This window comes from Siniperca chuatsi, linkage group LG1 (assembly GCF_020085105.1).
Source record: "Siniperca chuatsi isolate FFG_IHB_CAS linkage group LG1, ASM2008510v1, whole genome shotgun sequence".
Classification (NCBI taxonomy): domain Eukaryota; kingdom Metazoa; phylum Chordata; class Actinopteri; order Centrarchiformes; family Sinipercidae; genus Siniperca; species Siniperca chuatsi.
Window position 1 is genome coordinate 33,485,572 of NC_058042.1, and position 22,517 is coordinate 33,508,088.

Below are 22,517 nucleotides of genomic sequence, written 5' to 3' on the forward strand. Positions count from 1 at the left end.
AGAACGGTACATAGATGAGACTAAACAGCCACTTCTCAAAAGACTTTATCAGCACAGATGACACGCTAACTCAGGTTTTCAGAGCGCCGTGCATTTGCATCTAAAAGCTACAAACCACACTTTTGAAGACAGTGAGGTGAAGATTCTAAGTAGAGAGAACAGAGTAGCTTAAATTTCTGAGTTCCCGGACCATTTTTCACAATTAAGAATGACTTCCGGATGGGAGCCGAAACGTCTTGATTCTGAAAACAGTGTCCAGATGACTACGACTGAAACCTTTTCTACGATAGAACACTCCTGGACAAATGAGGGATTACACCATCTTACTTCATGAAAAGAACGTCATAGCTTGTGATATTTGCTGAACATTTGACAAAGTGATAAAATGAGTAATGTGCTAAAAGAATAGTTCAATATGCTTCTTTGCTTTTTTTCTCAATAATGAAATGAGAAGATCGATATCATTATCATACCTCATGTCATGCATTAAGTACGGCGCTGGAGTCAGGACATGGAAAGCCTTAAAGACTGGAAGCAGGGGGAAACAGCTAGCCTGGCACTGTCCAAAGTTCAAAAATGCTCCTACCAACACCTCTAAGGCTGGATTTAGAAGGTGAAACTTTCACGCAACTTTAGTTGGTTGAAATTGCAATTGAGTTGTATGGTGTAAAGCCCTCTGCAACACACTTGAAACTTGTCTGAAACTCAGCCGCAACAGTTGCAAAACTCTGAGCTATGTGAAACTAGCTATGTGAAACTAGTTTCAATCAAAACGCTGACAACGTGTCAGATGATGACATCAAACTACCGGGTATCATTTCATCTGATTGATTTCAACTCGACAACAGCTTATAACCTATATGAACAAATTAATAAAACTGAAGATGGACGCTTCAGAAGGAGATTATCCTCATATAGGCTGTGGTTAAAATCGCATACGTCAAATTGAGTATGTAGTGCACACATACTGCATAGTATGTGAATTTTGTGTAAGTGAAAAATGCTAAGAAATATACTAGATTAGCAATAATTTCTGAGTATGTGCGGTGAGTTTGCATCGTGTCTCTTCAGGCCGGACTGCGAGGCAGATGGTTCTGGCACCACACTGTATTTTTATTTTTTTTGTACAATTTTCATATGGTATTTCAGCACTAAAATTACTTATGAGAATTTTTGAGGTGAGAAATCAGCTATGTAGATTTCAGATATTGGCAGTTTTAGGAAAATTGATGGCAAATCTAAAATGTGCTCACAAGCGCCTGCAGCGATAGCTAGCTAGCCAGCCGGCCAGTCATGCTCACAGACTCCTCTTGCCCCACAGTCACACAGACCACTGTAACCAACACAGCAGATGACTTCAGCAACATTTCTATCTACTGCATCGTATATATTCTGTTTAGGTAAGCGCTGCTTTAGGTATATTTTATAAAATAACATACATAGCCAGACACAAACGCTAAGATAGCACAAACCATCCTGCTCCATCTCCCATCCTACTCCTCATCCTGGTTCTTCTCACTTGCAGTCACCTCCTCAGATCAGCAGCCTTCTCTGCTTCTCAGTAAAGCACACCGACGATAGCTGCTAACATTGCCCGGTCCATCTTTGATCTTAATAGTTATTTTATCTTAATTCTTTATTCTTCTTTAATCAAACGTGAACCACAAACAACAGCTTTTGCCATTTTTCCCTCTCCGTTTTTCTAAGCTAACGTTAGGTCGCTATGGCTCTTTTTTACACTCTGTACTTGGAAGACCTAACGTTAGCTAAGCTGTGAAAATTGTACGTTGGTGCTACACTGAATGACTAGCTATCATCGCTAATGGTTATCTAAGACACCGAGGTGTCTTAGGTGTCTTAGGCTTTTGGCTCCTATATTGGAATTAGAGACTTTTTTGTTGATGTTTATGGACTGCCACCTTTGGTCTTACACAAAAGTGTAACCTGATCCCTCTCTGAAGCCTTGTCTGTATTTTTAGCGAGAGACTGCACCTTAAAGGTGCAAATGCTTGCTCATGGTGGGATTTGTTGGGTCTCTGTAAATAAATATTATAAAGAATACGGTCTAGACCTGCTCTACAGGAAAAGTGCATTGAGATAACTTCTGTTGAATGAATTGGCGCTATATAAATAAATAAAATTGAATTGAATTAAAGGTCGTGCTAAACGCTCCACTCGACCACTGTCATCTGAAATTCTCCCGCTGAGCAATAAATTCCAAGCACTGGACAAAGAGGATGGACTAGCTCTCCAGTGAGGCTCCAACTAGGTGACCATCCATATTTTGCCCAGGCCACCGCCCCGATCTGGCTGGTGGCTCCTGCACTGCCACGGACCTCACCTACTGCCGTCTGTTTCCAGTGCTGCAGAGGGCCGGATCGGCTCCCACGGCTGGACCGTGGCCCATCAGGATCACAATGCTGCCTGATCTGGACCGTCTGTTCGCTCCTCCTCCTCCCCCTTGGTGCTCTCCCGGCTCGGCTGCTGCTGTTGTCCCGAGTTGGGACTCCTCTGCTGCCACTCTCCCTGGCTGCCTGCCTTCTGTCCTCACCTCGGACGCCCACCCACAGTGCTTGTTGTTGACACCTCTGTGGTCCAGCACATAGCAGTAAGCAGTGGCCGTAATTTCTGCTATCCAGGTGCCTGCATAAAGGACATCACACCCATCGCTCTGCAGCTGACTCAAACTCACAACTCTGCCTCTGCAGTCATTGTCCACGTCGGACATTAACGACTTAAAAACCCAACAATCAGAGATTCTCAAAGAAGAGTTTGTGCACCTTGTGGCGGGAAGCAGTGCGTCATCTCCAGTCCACTGCCCCCACTCACATTCCTTGAGCCTCCCTGAGTGACTGGGGGAAAATGCATCACCCTCCCTCCACCATAAATAACCATATTTTATTATATTCACACCAAAGGTAGGTAGTATTGGAGAAAATAAAAAGCAAAGGCTGACGTTTTCCAACCATTACGTTTAATAGCGAATCGTGACTCTTAAACCTGGGCCCTCTGACCCCCCTTCCCTCGTCGGGAAAAAAGAAAACTACCAGCCCAACTTACCAACAAACATAAGACGCTAACTTAGTCCAGCCAATGCAACAAGCAAACAGCATGGAAGGAAGTGAAGAGTTATCACCAAAACAGCTAATTTCAAAATGCATTTTCATTACAAATAATTGCATCATCACACACGCGCACTTGAGCAGAATATGAATATATGGGTGCATGACAGCCCCTCATATCACACAAAACCAACAAAAGTTAATAAGCCTACACATCACACACACACACACAGCAAGCACACAGCCAACATTAGCAACATGTGCATATTAATAACCGTTTCCCAAATAAACCGTAGCATACACAACAGTGGAAGCAGCGGCCATAATAATATCAATTGGCATGGCGGCCAATGCTCCAAATGTCTTACTTGGGCCAGAAATGACCCAAGCAAGATAGCCCACTATTCAGGAGAGTCTGAACAGGAGTCACACCATGCTGTAAATGTATATTCATGTTTCATATTTCATATAAACTTAATATTACAGGAAGGGGGGGGGGGGTCAAAAAGAAACAGAAAGCTACCTGTAAACAACGAAAATCCTGATAAATCTTACATCACAGATACAGGATTCACTATTGTCATGCATGCATTGCGTCTAATGGGCGGTTAAGGTGGGGCGTGAGGTCCAATGAGGTTAAGGTAGGGGTGGGAGATACCAAATTTAATAAAAAAAACATAAGTCCCTCCCCAGTGCTTAAAAAATTATTTGATCTCTCCCTATTGCCAGTACCAATTATGACAACATTATGGTCATAGATGATTTTAAGCTACATGTGAATAATGCGGCCTACTCTAAAGCTGATGAGTTCCTAAATGTGTTGAGCTCTATGGATTTTATCCAACATGTTAAGGGCCCACTCTTAATGGCGGTCACACGTTGGATCTATCCTCTGTAAATGACTTGGCAATCTCAGAACACTACTGTATTTTTTTCTCTGCATTGTTATCATCATCTAGCTCTGTTACTGAATAGGTAGTTAGGAAATGTTAACTTACCTCTGAAAATGTCATAAATTATATTAATAACATAACCCCACAGATCCTGAATAACTTGCTACAGAGTTCTTGTCTCAGGACAGTGACCAGAACTAACATTTTATAAATGTTTATTTAACTACTAACTACACACACAGGACAATAACTACTAGACTACACAAACAACTATACAACTAGACACACAAATTAACAGATAAATGCAACCTCGAATGAATATGAACACAGCAATGAATAATTAATAAGTGAATGAATGACCATTTGACACAGAGGAAGCAGTGAATAATTATTTTGGAAAGTCAAGGGAGATCATTATTAGGAAATATTAATCACCTGAAGTAATTACATATATACTAATAATATCTATGTTGATGAAAGGTCCTAATTTTTATCTAAGTTTTCTAATTGTTCATATTAAGCTAAAGCAACAAACCCCAATGTCACAGAAAAGTATCTGTTGTTTCACCTGAGTTTTTGCTGAGCAGGCGTTGCTCTGGAGGGAAGAGGGGAGGAGAAGCAGTGCCATTTCTCTGGGGTTCTCAGTGGTGATCAGTTCCAAATGAAACTCGCTTGAGTTCCATGCATCAGTCTTTGAGTCTCTTTTGCTCTGTCTCTCCGTCTCTCTCTATTTCTCCTTCTCTGCACCACGTGACTCGTGCGTAAGATACAGGGATTCTTCTTTTCTAACCTTGTTAGATCTCAAAAATAGCACAGATCTCCTTTTAGCAGACTTCTTTCTTTCAGACTTGTTGAATATCAGCAGATCTACTGTTGATTGGGCAGTCTTGAAGAGCTGTGGAGAAGAGACGTAGGAGATCAGAGTGAGCGAGGACAAGAAGTTACCCCTTGTCTTAAAATCTTCTGTACGAGGGGGCGGAGTTGTTTGTGTTCAAGGCACGAAACATCACTCCTCTCCCCCCATATCTTATCATAATTCTTTCTGATGGATTAACAAAGTTTTAAGTTTAATTCTCCCATATTAAAGCTTTGTCTTATCAGTTGTTGGAAGGCACCACCCACTTTTATGAATAAAATGAGATATTGTCCACTTATAACCTAAGTAATTAACAGTGTTAATTAAATGTCATACCTAATATATGTTATGACATCTGCTATTATGGTGCACACATATATAGGTAATACACATATATCTGTCACAGATAATGAAATAGTAAAATAACAAGGTGTGGAATTCAGCGTTTCACTTACATTTTCTCTTATTACCAATTCAATTCAATTTTATTTATATAGCGCCAATTCATAACAGAAGTTATCTCATTGCACTTTTCCTATAGAGCAGGTCTAGACTGTACTCTTTATAATATTATTTACAGAGACCCAACAAATCCCACCATCAGTAAGCACTTGGCGACAGTGGCAAAAAAACTTCCTTTGAGAGGCAGAAACCTTAGACAGAACCAGACTCAATGGTGGGCGGCCATCTGCTGCTGCCATGTTAGGTATTGAGAGAGAAGGGGGAGATTAGAGATGGAGAGAGAGGGAGAGGTTTTGGGGGAGGGGGGTGGGAAGCACAATGCAAATACCACCTAGGATTCTCAAAATCATTATAATGTAATGGTAGTGGTAACATTAATATTAATGAATTAATAATAATAGGAATGACAGCTAAAGGAATGATGATGACAGTATTAGTAACAGAGCCAATAACAACAACTGTAGTAGCAGTTGTCGAGCAGGAACATGGAGGCAGCAAGTGGCCCACAACCATAGATCCAGTCTCTGCAGCTCCAGAGGCAGAAATACCTGCTGAAAGCGACAGAAGGAGAGACGAAAGAAACGAGAAAGCACAAAACTACGGGAGAGAGAAGATGTTGAGTTAGTAACATGCAGTAATGGGATAAAAATGCATACAGATGGAGAGGGAGAGAAGGAGAAAGGAAAGAGGTTCATCATCTCCCGGCAGTGCAGGCCTATAACAGCATAACTAAGGGATGGTTCAGGGCTCACCCAAGCCAATCCTAACCATAAGCTTTATCAAAGAGGAAAGTCTTAAGCCTACTCTTAAATGTGGAGATGGTGTCTGCCTAAAAATCCTCAAATAAACTATTGCTATTTAGAAGGTCACACAACTGATTGGTGACTCCTTACTCAAGGATCTTAGAAAGAAAGGGAAGGTTAGATGGAGCCATACCAGCCATGACAAATTAATTATGTAGATACATATTCACATTTTCTGCTTCATTAGCTATTCAGCACATCATGGGCAAATATGTAACATCCAGTAACCTTAGGCACGTTCAATTGATTAATATTAAGTTTAAGACAACAAGAGATCATTTGAAGATATTCTTGGCGATATGTCATTAGAGTAGCAAGCAAGGACATACACTACTGAAACTGTATCCCAAATTATCACACATGCTGTCCCAAATTATTATGGATGTCCTGAAAGAATAGTTTTGTTAATACAGAAAATGGCGATCCATAATATGACATCATATTCATTTCTTTACATAAAGAACAGTTTACCTGTTGACAGGTTCCATTTCTCTTTGTGGCGTCAGCATGACAACATCAAGTTCCACACTCTTCTTACATTGTTATATAATGTAACACATTGATTAATACATTTGATTCTGCATGGCAAAGTCATTTTCTTTATTCCTCTTAAAGTCTGACAAGCCCTGGTTTTCACTTGATGAAGACCAGAAAGCATGAGATGTTCTTTAAAAGAGGGTGGTGTCAGATTGCTCGGTCAGAGAGACTGTTGTAATTTAATAAACTGGCTTAGGTTGTTCATGCTTCATGAGTTTTTCACACTCCCTCACCTGAGTACTGATTTCCTTCACCTGTCACCTAGTACACACCTGCATCCAATCAGTCACTCTACTACACAGTCGCCAGGCTCAGCTCCGGCCTCCAGCCCGGAGGTCCGTCAGCCGCCTGACTCTCCCGGCTCAGCTCCGGTTTCCAGCCCGGAGGTCCGCCAGCCGCCTGAATCCCCAGGCTCCACTCCAGTTTCCAGCCCGGAGGTCCGCCAGCTGCCTGAATCCCCAGGCTCCGCTCCGGCTTCCAGCCCGGAGGTCAGCAGCCAGCCAGAGTCCGCTCTGGTATACAGCCCGGCCCAAGCTCCTGGTCGACCGCCCGAGGCCGCGTCGGTCTCCAGCCCGGCCCAAGCTCCTGGACGGCCGACATGACAGGCTCCACCCGTCTCCAGGCTCCAGGTCGACCACCCGACGTGACCGTCTCCACCCGTCTCCTGGCTCCAGGTCAACCGCCCAACACACCGGACCCTGATCAGCTCCCCGGATCGGCTTGCCCCCTAGGGACAGACCGCAGTGTCGGGGGGGGGGGGGTTCGGCCCTCGGGAGCTGGCCGTGGGGTACTGTCACAGCCTGTCATGTTCTCACCAGCGGCTCCACTGCACCCCACACTCCCTCACCTGAGTACTGATTTCCTTCACCTGTCACCTAGTACACACCTGCATCCAATCAGTCACTCTACTCCTCTATATATCCCCACTCCTCACCACAGTCAGTGTCCGGTCTCGTTCAAAGCAAGGACAGAACTCGTTCTCCTGCATTCACTACGCATCGGACTCCTCGACAAACCAACGTCTTACCTGAGAGTATCCCGAACATCGTTCCCAGCTCCTGTCTTCCCCTGTCTCCAGAGATTGTCGCTCCAGCTCCCAGTTCCGTGTGTCTCCAATCTCCCGAGTGAGTCACTCCAGCTCCAGGTCTTGTGTGTCTCCAGTCTCCTGTGTGGGTCACTCCTGTTCCCGGTCCCATGTGCCTTGACTCTCCAGTGTGCAACTCAGTTACCCCAGAACTACTCTACCTTCAGTAAAAAGGACGGTATCACTTTCCCCTTCTCCTATTCATACTCCACGTGTGTCAATAAATCATATCTGTATCTTCACTGTGTCTCCGGTCTGTTCTGTCCGTAACACCATTAGTGACCTGAGTCCAGCAAAGGTCATGGGACAGAGGAAGTTACTGGAGAAGGCTTCTCTGGACAGGCCTGGTTTATGACTTAGAAGCCAGCTTTCAGAAAAGTGTAATTCTTTTCATTAGTAAAGATGTAAATTGTTCATCAGGATTGGGGTTGATCATGCTACACTTTCATACTCACTACTTACACGTAGTGATTCTTTTACTGTTAATGATTAACAGTCACAGGCATTGCCATCAACTAAAACAACAAGCTGACAACCCCTTTTACGTGGTCCACAGTGTGACGCTCCGTTCCATTCATTACACGATGTTTGGCTTTCCATTACACAAACCATACAATGTTTGTCTTTCCCTTACGTGTAGGTACATTGCCAGTGATAAACCATATGCTGTGTTCCCACTTTATGTAAGCTAACTCCTAAACTATGTAAGCTGACACGTGTTCAAACAGCACAAACATCATTAGCTATATTCATTTCAGACATCCCATGTGATTAGTACATACATTTCATTGTAAATATAAATATACCACAGTTAGCTTAGTATTTATGCCTAAACTCTCTAAACATGCATTCTGTTTAACGTTTGTCTTTACAGGTACATTTGTGAGAAGTGACCTACAGAGCCCAATGAAGTAGAAAGTATTTGTTGTGAATAGCTATAGAGGTAACGTGTTAGCATGTGCATGTAGCACAGTATGTAATGAAAACACTTACAGTAATTACCAGGCTGTGGGGGTGGAGTACGATATGAAACAACAGATGTGAAACATTAATCAAGCAATTATTTCTGGTAAAAAGATAACTACTGTATAAAGCCCACTAAAGTAATCAATAGCATGTACTATAGCCACTGTCCCTGTGTGTTATCCTGACTACACATTAGTTTCATCACATCAGTGACACTTACCATAATGAGGCAGCGACCGTCCTGGAATAGACTTTATCCTTTAAGTTACCACGTCAACATTACTGAATTACTGATCGTATACAGTAATTTGCTTATGGCTTATGTAACTGAAAAACTGCTCAGTAGCCAAAGTTTAAAGCTTCTGTGAGGACTGTACTGTGTCCATGTTTCAGAGTAACTTGGATCTTTTCACTTGAGAAGTTTTTACTTGTAAGACAATTATTGCCATATTTATACTTTAAAATGTTTGTCAAAGCTGCAGATTATCTGTTTGATACCCCTTTGAAATGCTGTAGAAAATATTGTACACTGTAATAAAGTTTGGCTGTGAAACAGAAATGTTTTGTGTTGCTTACAGTCATTATTTACTACCTGTAGTAAAGGATTATTAGCAAAACTCTTTCACATCTTAGTCAGGGTGTTCAATGAACCAGGTTTTTTGACCCTCCTAAATGCAAGTTTTTCATATCACCAGTTAAACAGTGAAATTACATAAAATCTTTGTGAAAGAACATGATATATTTCTCTAATACCACACTTACTACTAAATTTAAAAATGACCAAAACTCTCCTTAAAATAAAGCACTTTATTCATTGCCAATGAAATGGAAACATAAATTGGGTATATATAAAAAACTTTGTCCTTCACCCTCCGCGGGTGGTCTCGTCCTTCGAGCTCGGGTCCTCTACCAGAGGCCTGGGAGCTTGAGGGTTCTGCGCAGTATCTTTGCTGTTCCCAGTACTGCACTCTTCTGGACCGAGATGTCTGGTGTTCTTCCAGGGATCTGCTGTAGCCACTCCTCCAGTTTGGGGGTCACTGCCCCGAGTGCTCCGATGACCACGGGCACCACTGTTGCCTTCACCTTCCAGACCTTCTCCAGCTCTTCTCTGAGCCCTTGGTACTTCTCTAATTTCTCATGTTCCTTTTTCCTGATGTTGCCATCACTTGGTATTGCCACGTCAACCACAACGGCTTTCCTCTGCTGTTTGTCAACCACCACGATGTCAGGCTGGTTCGCCATTACCATTCTGTCAGTCTGGATCTGGAAGTCCCACAGGATCTTGGCTCGGTCATTCTCTACCACCTTTGGAGGTGTTTCCCACTTTGACCTCGGGGTTTCCAGTCCATACTCAGCTCCATGTATGCTTTTCCTGCCAGCATCTTACACCCTGCAGTTATGTGCTGGATTGTCTCAGGGGCCTCTTTGCACAGCCTACACCTTGGGTCTTGTAGATCTGGGCCTCTATTGCTCTGGTGCTCAGGGCCTGCTCCTGTGCAGCCATGATGAGTGCCTCTGTGCTGTCCTTCAATCCAGCCCGCTCTAGCCATTGGTAGGACTTCTTGATATCAGCCACTTCAGTTATGTTCCGGTGGTACATCCCGTGTAGGGGTTTGTCCTCCCATGATGGTCCTTCCTCCAGCACGTCTTCCTCTGTTCCCCATTGCCTGAGACATTCCCTGAGCACGTCGTCTGTTGGAGCCTTATCTTGGATGTACTTGTGGATCTTGGATGTTTCATCCTGGATAGTGGCTCTCACACTCACTAGTCCATGGCCGCCTTCCTTACGGCTAGCGTACAGTCTCAGGGTGCTGGATTTGGGATGGAACCCTCCATGCACGGTGAGGAGCTTTCGCTTCTTAACGTCTGTGGTCTGTATCTCCTCCTTTGGCCATCTTATTATTCCCGCAGGGTATCTGATCACTGGCAGGGCGTAGCTGTTTATTGCCTGGGCTTTGTTCTTGCCATTGAGCTGACTTCTTAGGACTTGCCTTACTCGTTGGAGGTATTTGGCCGTTGCCGTCTTCCTTGTTGCCTCTTCGAGGTTGCCATTTGCCTGTGGTATTCCAAGGTACTTGTAACCATCCTCAATGTCTGCTATTGTTCCTTCTGGGAGTGAGACCCCTTCTGTGTGGACTACCTTCCCTCTCTTTGTCACCATTCGACTGCACTTCTCAAGCCCGAATGACATCCCAATGTCAGAGCTGTAGATCCCGGTGGTGTGGATCAGTGAGTCGATGTCCCGCTCGCTCTTAGCGTATAGCTTGATGTCATCCATGTAGAGGAGGTGACTGATGGTGGCCCGTTCCTGAGTCGGTATCCATAGCCAGTCTTGTTGGTTATTTGGCTGAGGGGTTCAGACCTATGCAGAACAGCAGTGGGGACAGAGCATCTCCTTGGTATATGCCACATTTGATGGATACTTGTGCAAGTGGCTTACCATTGGCCTCAAGGGTGGTTTTCCACAGCCTCATCGAGTTCGCAATGAAGTCCCTTAGAGTCCTGTTGATGTTGTACATCTCTAAGCATTCAGTGATCCATGTGTGCGGCATTGAGTCATATGCTTTCTTGTAATCAATCCAGGCAGTGCACAGGTTGGTGTGTCGGGCTCTGCAGTCTTGGGTGACTGTTCTGTCAACCAGGAGTTGGTGTTTGGCTCCTCTGGTTCCTCTGCCAATGCCCTTCTGTGCTTTGCTCATGTATTGATCCATGTGTCCACTTATCTTAGCCGCGATGATGCCTGACATGAGCTTCCATGTTGTGGAGAGACAGGTTATTGGCCGATAGTTGGATGGGACTGTACCCTTTGCGGGATCCTTCAGGATCAGGATTGTGCGCCCTTCGGTAAGCCATTCAGGGTGCGTCCCATCTCTTAGCAGCTGGTTCATTTGTGCTGCTAGGCGCTCATGGAGTGCAGTGAGCTTCTTTAGCCAGTAGGTGTGGATCCTGTCAGGGCCCGGTGCTGTCCAGTTCTTCATACCTGAGACTCTTTCTTGGATGTCTGCCGTTGTGATGGTGACTGGATTCTGTTCAGGGAGGTTGCTGTGGTCCTTTCTCAGGGCTGCCAGCCACTGTGCATCGCTGTTGTGTGACGCCTCCCTTTCCCATATACTTTTCCAGTACTGTTCAGTTTCCAGCCTTGGTGGGTCTGCTCTGCTGTTATTACCCTGCCATTGAGCGTACACTTTCGCAGGTTGAGTTGCGAACAGCCGGTTTATTCTTCTGGCTTCATTATCTCTCGTGTATCTCTTTAGGCGGCTGGCCAAGGCTTGGAGCCTTTGTTTGGCAGTTACGAGTGCTTCAGGTATGGGCATCTGGTTGTACTTCTTGGGTACTTGCTTTCTCATTGCACCTCTCTCAGCCTCTGTCAGTTGGCTCACTTCTCTCCGGGCCTCCTTGATTTTTGCCTCCAACCTTCGTTTCCATGGTGGGTATTGTCTCTCATGGCTCCCATGGTTGCTCTTGTAGCCAAGCATCTCTAGGATCACTGCTGCTGAGGCGTATATCAGCTCATTGGTTTCAGTGATGGTTGTGGTAGGGATCGCTCTCAATGCTGCATTCACATCTTCTAGGAGACTTTCTGATGGTACTTCACTTAGCCGTTGTAGTTGGCGTCGGGGTTGCCTTATATTCATCCTCGCCATGATCTTATCTTTCAGGTCAGTCGCTGCCTCGTTCAGCGTGATTTCTCTTGGGGCTTCGTACCCAATCTCTGGTTGGGGAGCTGCTGGATGCTCCCCTCTGACCTGTAGTCCTGGCTCCCCCTTGCCGTAGCATTTGTGTTGTACCTCGTCAATCTCAAGTTGTGATAGCAGTTGCCGCTTGTGGATGTTGGAACACTGAGCTACTAGTTGCTTTGCCGTAAGCCTCGATTGTGGGTTTCGAAGTAACCATTCATCCCACATCCTGTGCATGTAACCCCTCTGACTAGGGTTACTGGAGTAGTAGCATTCCAACAGAGCCTTGTTATCACATCTCGCCCATTTCCGTCTTGTTCCAGTAGCCCATTTGTCGTCTCGATGCCCTGGTTCCCCAACACCTGACGCAGACCTTGTTTGGCCGGGCGACGTCTGAGCCGGCATGTCATGTATTTCATCGTCACTCATCATCATCATGAGGTAGGCAGCAGCGTGAAGGGTCTTGCCTAAGGACCCACACTGGATGATATATATATATATATATATATATATATATATATAAAAATGCACAAAGTAGTAAAGCCATAACTTTTATGTAAACTTACCAGATCGTGTCCACCATTGAGATAAAGGTACCAACTGGTAATGGAGCTCTCTGTTAACAGTGTTCGTCCTGACGTGTCTTCCTGTGGATACTAAGACTTTCCTGATGCTGCTGGCTGCTGTGTTGTCGTAAGGTTGTTGCTTGACTGAGGCATGGCACCTGCCAAGCAATAACTTCCTCCTCTGATGGGTCCAGGAACACCTGAGCTTCATCAAATCACTCAGATGACCTATAGAACGTTAAAAAAACAGAAAAATACATAGCATTAATATAGTATAAGTACAACTACTAAAGGCTGCAACAGCTCATTGTAGCTGAAAGTAGTCTTAATATATCAAGTTACAAACCTGCACTTCTGATGTAAGGCTGAAGAGTCCAACAGTGTCTCTGTGGTGGGTTGGTCTGGCATACAACATCTCTTGTTGCAGTGACTGTAGTGATGTGTTTGCCTGTATGCTGGACAGATGTGATGGCCTTCATGTCACGTCACGTCACACGTCTGTGTGTGTGTGTGTGCTGAGGTGGCTGGCTTTCCTCAGGTCCTTTCTTCACAACTATATAGCCTGTAAATGAGTCATGTGGTGCTCAGAAAGGAAAACGTCAACAGTGTGAGGTCACACACATACACTCACACACATACACATACACAACAGCAAGTGGGGAGAAGTCAGTGTGAAAAATATATACACAACTAACTAAAGTATTGTCTTTATCGACACAGACTTCAGCAGGCCTGATTAGACCTGTGTGTGTGTGTGTGTGTGTGTGTGTGTGTGTGTGTGTGTGTGTGTGTGTGTGTGTGCGCGCCTGTGTGTGTGTGTGTGTGTGTTTGTGTTGGACGTGCTGGACCAGTTGGACGTGCTTGTGAAACCTCCAAAGGAAGGTTTGCCCACCATTGAGTCTGGTTCTGCCCAAGGTTTCTGCCTGTTAAAAGGAAGTTTTTCTTGCCACTGTTGCCAAGTGCTTGCTCTTGGTGGGAATTGTTGGGTCTCCGTAGAAGCAGAGGCTCTACTCCGAGCAATCCACCATTTTCCAGCAGAGAACTATGGCCTCAGACTTGAAGGGTGCTGAATCTCACCCCGACTGCTTCACACTCAACTGCAAACTGCCCCAGTGTGTGCTGAAAGTCACGGTCTGATGAAGCCAACAAACATAATTGGTGACAAGACACAACCCTGGTGGAGGCCAACACCCACTGAAACGTGCTTGATTTTGTATTGAGAATACGTACACAGATTTCACTTTAGTTATATAAGAACTGTTGCTGACTAAAGATTTTCCTAGTCGTTAGTTCAAGCCATTAGTTGACTAGTCGTCAAACGTTTATTATATAAAAATAATTATTTAAGTTTATATTTTTGGAAAATTGTTTGAGTTCCAGTGCTGAGAAAGAATGTTACAAGTAACAAATACTCGTGGACTTGTCAATATTATAGAAGATGTATAACGTTACTTACAAATTAACTCACTACAAACTCGCTCCTCTCCCACTTCAAGCCTCTCCTGTCCCTGCCTGAACACGCTGTGTCTTCGTCATTCCCTGTCGTCAGAGTCCAGGTCGGATAAATCACTTCAGTACTGTATTCACTGTTGTCAGACAACAACTCCGAAAAAGGAGAGTCCAGCCCCTCTCCAGGAGTTTGGTTCCAGACCCAGCACTGTGTGTAGAGGTGAGCCCAACTATATCTAGTTGCTACCACTCCACCTCCCTCACCAGCTCTGGTTCCTTCCCCACCAGAGAGTTGACGTTCCACATCCCTAGAACTAGTCTGCGATGCTGGGGGTTAGCATGACTAAGTCCCCGCCTTTGCCTGCTGCCTGGCTTACACTGCACCCGACCCCAATGCCTATCCCTGTGGATGATGGGCCCACAGGGCGGCGGCTCCATGTAGTTCTTTCAGATGTGCCCGGCCGAGCCCCATGGGTCAAGGCCCGGCCACCAGTCTCTCGCCAGCGAGCTTCTCTCCCAGATCTGGTTCCAGGAGAGGGCACCGGTTTCCCTGTTCTGGGTGAGCTGCTGCAGTGCCTTCTTGGCCGATTAATAAAGGGTCTGGAAAATTGGTTCCAGAAAATTAAATTAAATTAAATTTTATTTATATAGCGCCAATTCAGAACAGAAGTTATCTCATTGCACTTTTCCTATAGAGCAGGTCTAGACCGTACTCTTTATAATGTTAATTACAGAGACCCAACAAATCCCACCATGAGCAAGCATTTGGCAACAGTGGCAAGAAAAAACTTCCTTTATGAGGCAGGGTGCAAGACGGCAAGGGAGGAAAGAAGAGGCTATTTTAGCTATTCTTCTGCCTCCTTGTGATGATGGTACATATAATAAATGTAGTTCATTTGTAACATTGGAGGTGAGGCTTAGTGAATTTGAAACGCGGTTCCACACCATGGGAACTCAACCATTAGCTGCTGTAGTTAGCCAGCCCCCAGTAGCCGGTGCGGACCAACCAGAGGTAGCTCCTGTTAGCCGTCTGGGAAACCAGGGAAACCAGGGAGGTTGGGTGACTGTCCGAAGGAAGCATAGCCCTAAGCAGAAGCCCACGGTTCACAACCCACCTGTTCACGTTTCTAACAAGTTCTCCCCACTCAGCGACACACCCGCTGAGAAACCAACTCTGATTATTGGCAGCTCCATTTTGAGAAATGTGAAGTTAGCGACACCAGCGACCATAGTCAAATGTATTCCTGGGGCCAGAGCAGGCGACGTTGAATCCTATTTAAAACTACTAGCTAAGAATAAACGTAAATACAGTAAGATTGTTATTCACGTCGGTGGTAACGACTCCCGATTATGCCAATCGGAGGTCACTAAAGTGAATGTTGAGTCAGTGTGTACATATGCAAAGACATGGGAATCATGGGAAATTTCCTGGCAGTCCAGGCCTATAGGTCTATAGCAGCATAACTAAGGGATGGTTCAGAGCTCACCCAAGCCAGCCCTAACTATAAGCTTTATCAAAGAGGAAAGTCTTAAGCCTACTCTTAAATGTGGAGATGGTGTCTGCCTCCCAAACAAACATTGGGACGTGATTCCACAGGAGAGGAGCTTATTAGCTGAAGGCTCTGGCTTCCATTCTACTTTTGGAGACTCTAGGAGCCACAAGTAACCCTGCATTCTGGGAGCGCAGTGTTCTAGTTGGATAATATGGTATTATAATATCTTTAAGATACGATGGTGCCAGACCATTACGAGCTTTGTAGGTGAGGAGAAGGATTTTAAATTCTATTCTGGATTTTACAGGGAGCCAGTGCAAAGAAGCTAATATTGGAGAAATATGATCTCTTTTCCTAGTTCTTGTCAGTACACGTGCCGCAGCATTCTGGATCAACTGGAGAGTCTTAAGGGACTTATTCGGGCAGCTGGATAATAAGGAATTGCAATAGTCCAACCTAGAAGTAACAAATGCATGCATGCATTTTTCAGCATCATTTTGAGACAGGATGTGCCTGATTTTTGAAAAAAAGCAGTCCTTGAAGTTTTTTTCATGTGGGAGTTAAAGGATAAATCCTGATCAAAGATAACTCAGAGGTTCCTTACGGTGCTGCTGGAGGCCAGCACAATGCCATCCAGAGTAACTATATCTTTAGATAATGTGTCTTGGAGGTGTTTGGGGCCAAGTACAATAACTTCAGTTTTGTCTGAGTTTAACATCACAAAGTTGCAGGTCATCCAGGTCTTTATGTCCTTAAGGCAACTAACCTTCAAGGTTAGTTTCATCTGGCTTGATCGATAGATATAATTGGGTATCATCTGCATAGCAATGAAAGTTTATGTAGTGTTTCCTAATAATATTGCCTAAAGGAAGCATATATAAGGTGACTAGAATCAGTCCAAGCACAGAACCTTGTGGAACTCTGTGACTAACTTTGGTGTGCACGGAGGACTCACCGTTAACATGTACAAACTGAGATCAATCTGACAGATAGCTTAGTGCGGCTCCTTTAATGCCAATTACATGTTCCAGTCTCTGTAATAGGATGTGATGGTCAATGGTGTTGAACGCAGCACTAAGATCTAACAGGACAAGTACAGAGACAAGTCCATTGTCAGATGCAATTAAAAGGTCATTTGTAATTTTCACCAGTGCTGTCTCTGTGCTATAATGCACTCTAAATCCTGACTGAAAATCCTCAAATAAACTATTGTTATTTTGAAAGTCACACAACTGATTGGCGACTGCTTTCTCAAGGATCTTAGAAAGAAAGGGAAGGTTAGATATAGGTCTATAGTTGGCTAAAACTCCTTGGATCAAGAGTGGGCTTTTTAAGAAGCGGTTTAATTGCAGCTACTTTAAAGGATTGTGGTACATAGCCTGTTAATAAAGACAGACTGATCATATCCAGTAAAGAGGTGCTAACTAAGTGTAAAAGTTTGAATTAATCGTCGAAGTCAGCTGAAAAAGGTTGACAGGAACAAAGCAGCCAAAACACACATCAGGCTCTACAGTTGTTTCAAAGGTTCCTGTGTTTGAAGATGAACCGTACCGGCTGAAGGCAGGACTTGATGAATTTTTTCTCTAATAGTTAAAATTTTATCATTAAAGTAGCTCATGAAGTCGTTACTACTGAGGGCTATAGGAATACATGGCTCAATAGAGCTATGACTCTCTGTCAGCTACCTCTGGTTGGTCCGCACCTGCTTGCTCATGGTGGCCAATTCATAACTTCTGTTATGAATTGGCACTATATAAATAAAATTGAATTGAATTGAAGAGGGCAAGAGGGAATAGAGGATGGAAGGAAAGAAGTGTGCTTACACTTATCACTAGCAGAGTGAGGGCAGTCCCACTGTCCACTCACAGGAAACATCTGAGAGGAGAGAAGGGGACAGAAAATTCTTAATGTTATACTTCATGCACTTTAAATTATATTTTACTTTTGATTTACTTAAAGGGGAAGTCCCATAATTTTACATGTCAAAGTCTGCTTACAAGTCATGAGGAGCACAACACACCCTGTGAAAATAGTTGCATTATGTCTTCTGTAGATCTGGGGGACATCTTGGAGAAAATAACCATGATGTGTCAACATGATGTCAGGAAGTGTCTAATGAAAGATGCAAAATGGTTGCATTATGGCAAGTGTAGGATTCAGTGTTTATGGAGCCCTGTTTTAAGGTGTCTTGTGTCACAATAGGATGTTGAATTTTTTGAAAATCTGTTTTAATCCAATAACATTGTTGAGCAGCCATCATGTCTGACATATGTGCCAACAAGATAACAGCCACAGCATCTCATGTTGAATTTGTGAGCATATACTGAACACACCTTACACACAGAACCAACCTGTTGTGAGCCACTAATCAGTTCTGCTGCAGGCACCCTGCTCTCCAGTGTTAATTTTGGCACCTGATGAACAAAAACTAAAGACACTTTAGTCTAGTTTTCATCAGTGAAATTGTAGTTTAATTTTTGTCATGCATTTTTATGTTATTCTAAGCATTTTTAGGGTATAGCTGTTGCCATCTGTTGTGTACAGTTACCATGATTACAGGTGTCATTCTTGTCTATCGCACCTATGTTAGTGGGAAAGGTATTGTTTACTTGTTCACACACTCAGTGTCAATGTCATTCTGCTCTGCAGTGTTCACGCACACAGTGTCAATGTCAGTCTGGTCTGCAGTGATACAACAGACTAACTCTACTCAGTAAATCCAGTTATCATTTCCAAACTTTGTCTGCTTGAGTAGAAGAGCTCTCTTTGTCGTCCACTGCAGAACAGCTGATCATTCAGAAGGTGGATTTGCTCAATTGTCACTGTCTAGGTTTTGTTGAGGGACCGATTTTAGAACCCAAATGCAGGACACGCGGGACAGAACAAGGTAAGACTGAAACAGTCTTTATTGTGCAGATAGTTGTTGGGGTACGAAGGATTTGGTGTGGTTCGTGGTCGCCACAAGGACTCGACCGTACCGGGTCGGAGACGGGGTGCACTGGTTCTGGTCTGGCGAGCGTAGTGGGAAGGGCTGGACCGGCCAGGCAGGGGACCAGTGAAGCCTGGCGTTTCGTTTGGGTAGGCGGCTGGCTCTGGAGGCAAGGTTGGCCGGATGGCGAGGGTATCGTGGCGATTTGTGTGGTACCGATGTCCAGAAGATCCAAAGGCAGACTGAGGCGGTGATCACTGGCAGAGCGTGAGTCTGAGACAGAGCGAACCAGAGTTACTAACCAGGCAGAAACAAAGAACATGTTAAACTTGTCTTACTTGACGTTGAGGCCGTTACGAGGTGCGCGTACACATGTACGGGGACGATCTGGCGTCGGTAGAGTGGAAGAGCCCGGTAGATAAACGGTGGAGACTGATGATGATGGGAATCAGGTGTGCCGGTGATGAGCCGCAGGCAGGAGATCAGGAAGCCAGACCAGAACCCAGACACACACACACATGTACATATACAACAACAGACAGAGGACAGCCAGGAGACATAAGGAAGGGGGAATGCACGAGGATCAAGGGGGCATAGTGGCTAACTATGACAGGTTTAGCTTGAGATGAGCAGCTAAAATGTCAGATAACGCAGTGATATTTTTTAGCTAACATCTAGATGAAGATTCAGATGGTTGACCGTCAGCATTAATTCTGGAATTTACTCATTCCTTCTGATAGCAACACCTAAGATAGCTGACTGAAAATAATGTTAACATTACATCCACAGCACTTGATGTTACATTAGCTTACCTTTTTACAAATGTTTGTGTGCTGGCCTGCATGTTTGCATAGCTCGTCCCAGCTGTTTTGTCGCCACATCTTGTCTATTTGTCAGTGGATTGTAGATGAATATAGTCCATAAATCTGTTTCTTCCAAGAACTGGAAACGTCAGACAACATTACTGACAGAGACAGAATGTTACTGAATGCAAGATGTCTCTCATTAATGGTAGTGGAAAAAGGTCAAGCAGCTAAATCAACTTCTAAACAAGTGATATTTTTGGGGGTGGCGGAGGATACTGTTTTACCAATCAGGAACTACAGTGTGTGATTCTGCAGATGCATGCAGGTTGTTGAATAAGACTTTGCATTAAAACAGTAATTAGTTCATTTGTCTTTCACATTATCGTAAAGTCTAGTCGTTATTTGTTGCTGAAAAATGTGATACATTTTGTCATATTTCTCGTTTTCAAAGCTTACTTTTTATTTAGTTTTAGTCTGGTTTTCTTTTAATTTTTCATCATAATTTTCATTGATGAAAATAACACTGCTGCTCTCTGTATGCCCACAGGACAGGTACACAAGGGAGGTGGTTCTACTCATCTTCATTAATTTTACATTATATTATGGTGCATTCATTGTGTTCTACAGGTGTGAATTGACATGCATTAAATGATGCTATGCTATGCGCTACAGTCAGTATGTGTTGCATTAAGGATGGAGTTTCACCTGGACCCCTACAGGGCCTAACTTTCAGAACTGTCACCTTTTAATTTCAGCTTTAGGTGTGTAAGCAGCTCTTTAATGCGGAATAAAATCATCTCCATCATGTTAGCATTGAACAAGAGTGGCTTTTTGAAATGTGATTGCTTTATAAAAAGCCAATACTGACAAGGTGATACATCAGTCTAACACTAACAAGTATGTACATGGGAAGGGATAGAGATAAATAAAGGAGAAGGGAGTGGGTTGATGTGAGTGAGGTGTGAAATAAAAAATAGATTTATGGAAAGTCTGAGGTGTGAAAAGAGCTGGGAGAGGAAGTGACAACAGATTCTCGTCATTCTGTGCTGAGGTCAGTGTAGCGCTGAGAATTATCAGTCATTATGTTTTGTTTGTATAAATCACTTCAGGAAAGCATCAGAAAATATAGATGCATGACATGATGGTTGACTTTATTTTATTGTGGTAATGTGTAAACAGCTCCGGCTGCTAGCAGAGAGCTCACCACTGTGGCCTCCCCTCCCTGATGATTAAAATACTTCTCATTTCCCAATTTTCACCATATTTGTATTTTCCAAATTAAAAAGCCGTCTTCAGGGTCTGCGTAATGAAATTCCAAAAAGCAGGTGATGAAGGGTGGGGGCTATGGAATTAATTTGAGGCACTTGACTAAAGAAAAACTGCCAGATTTTGCCGGTAAAAAAGAGCTCTTCAATAATGCATCACTGTGACTCTGTGATGGCAAGAAAAGCCTGACCCTTACATTGCATAAGCCGAGGTCTCACAGGAGGAGCTTGCCAGCCATTAGCAGTCAGTGGACACACAGGGCTGGGGTTATCAAATGACAGCAGAGGCCTGATAAGGATATTTGCAGGCTTTTCGAGAGCGTGACACAAGAACACATCAGACAGTGATGTGATATTTGATTGCATTAGTGCAGAAATGGAGCATTGAAGGACACAGTGGCTATGAAAACCAATTACCCCCCCTGACTTTTCAGCACATATTCTGTTGCTACAATATTACTCCAAAATACATTTATTTGGGTATTTACATGGTTTGAAATCCACATGAAGTTCTCATTTTCTATTACCATCATTGCATTTTCTGTTAATTTGTACTATGCAATTAAACGACACAATCAAAAAAGAAAAACATCCTCTATGGGTTGTTACAAAGTAACAAAGAAAAAAAAGAAAATATATGATGTTTAGAATAGAGTTTGTGTATGTGATATTTTTAGATTCAATTTGAGTTTTACGTGAAAAAGTCACAATATTTTGAGGATAAAAGTTTTTTTTTTTTTTAAAGAGTTGTAGTGTTACATATAAAGTTATTTAAGAAAAAGTCATATTATTGTAAGAATAAAGTTGTAATTTTGGGAAAAAGTAATACTATAAGAACAATATGTACTTTTACATGAAAAAGTAATATTTTGAAAATAAAGTGATGTGTGAAAAATGCCATTTAGAGCAGTCTGTCGCTTACATGTCAAAACGAGGGATGTGGATGATGTAAAGTTTTTACCAAAAAGCACCTTTTAGATTTTATGACACTAAAATGAAATTAAACAAATTACCTGATTTGTGAGTGGCATAACGAGATGTGTTTTGAAACAGCTGCCAAGGCAAAGCAGAGACTGGCGAAGAGACAGCTAGGCAAAATACATTACAGCATTATTTACGGGTCCATAAATTCCTAATAGTTTTCTTACCTGGAAAAGAGTATGTAATTTGGTGTTAATTATAGGCAAAATTAATTATTTTATTAATCACTGACAAATTTATTCTCCTCATATATTGAATTTTATAACTGCCTGTAGACAACTTTCAAATTTTTTCATGTTTAACTAACCTACTGTTAAAAAACAGATTAAAAGACTTAGGTATTAGCATTTAATTGTAATTAATTGGAAGTGTGTCTTTGTTTTCCCTATAATTAGTATCAACTTCTTGATAATTACCAGGAAATCAGTAAGAAATTATAGACATCCAAAATAAAGTGGTACCCAAAAGAGTGCAGAGATCAAACCACAAATTCAGTTCATCACAGTCAGAAAAGGATTAAAGCCCAATGTGCTTCATAACTCTTTTTATATGATAAGGTAATCTTGCTAGCTAAGCTCAGTGTGACAGGCCCCTGTGGCAGAGTGGAGAGGTCCAGGGGAGGTAACACTGCCTGGAGAGTTGTATACCGGCCAGAGGAAAGTTAATCTGAAAATATCATGACTATTTT

The 22,517-nt window shown here is 43.3% G+C and overlaps 1 protein-coding gene across 2 annotated transcripts; it reads right to left on the reverse strand.

The window, feature by feature from the left end:
- Positions 1 to 277: 277 nt before the first annotated feature.
- On the reverse strand, positions 278 to 22,343 carry LOC122872936. 2 transcript variants are annotated; one of them, XM_044189072.1, is made up of 8 exons: positions 21,862 to 22,343; positions 19,590 to 19,719; positions 19,116 to 19,209; positions 18,827 to 19,050; positions 18,200 to 18,262; positions 17,672 to 17,723; positions 14,363 to 14,955; positions 278 to 4,850 (listed from the first exon to the last, which is right to left on the reverse strand). In XM_044189072.1, the coding sequence occupies exons 2-7, from the start codon at positions 19,656 to 19,658 to the stop codon at positions 14,831 to 14,833; spliced, it is 627 nt and encodes a 208-aa protein (XP_044045007.1). In that variant the 5' UTR covers positions 19,659 to 19,719; positions 21,862 to 22,343; the 3' UTR covers positions 278 to 4,850; positions 14,363 to 14,830. The 2 variants fall into 2 exon arrangements, 1 of the variants encoding a protein (XP_044045007.1); XR_006377341.1 differs by lacking the exons at positions 14,363 to 14,955; positions 17,672 to 17,723; positions 18,200 to 18,262; ... (2 more) ...; positions 19,590 to 19,719; positions 21,862 to 22,343 and adding exons at positions 12,907 to 13,134; positions 13,253 to 14,347.
- Between the last annotated feature and the right edge of the window lie 174 nt (positions 22,344 to 22,517).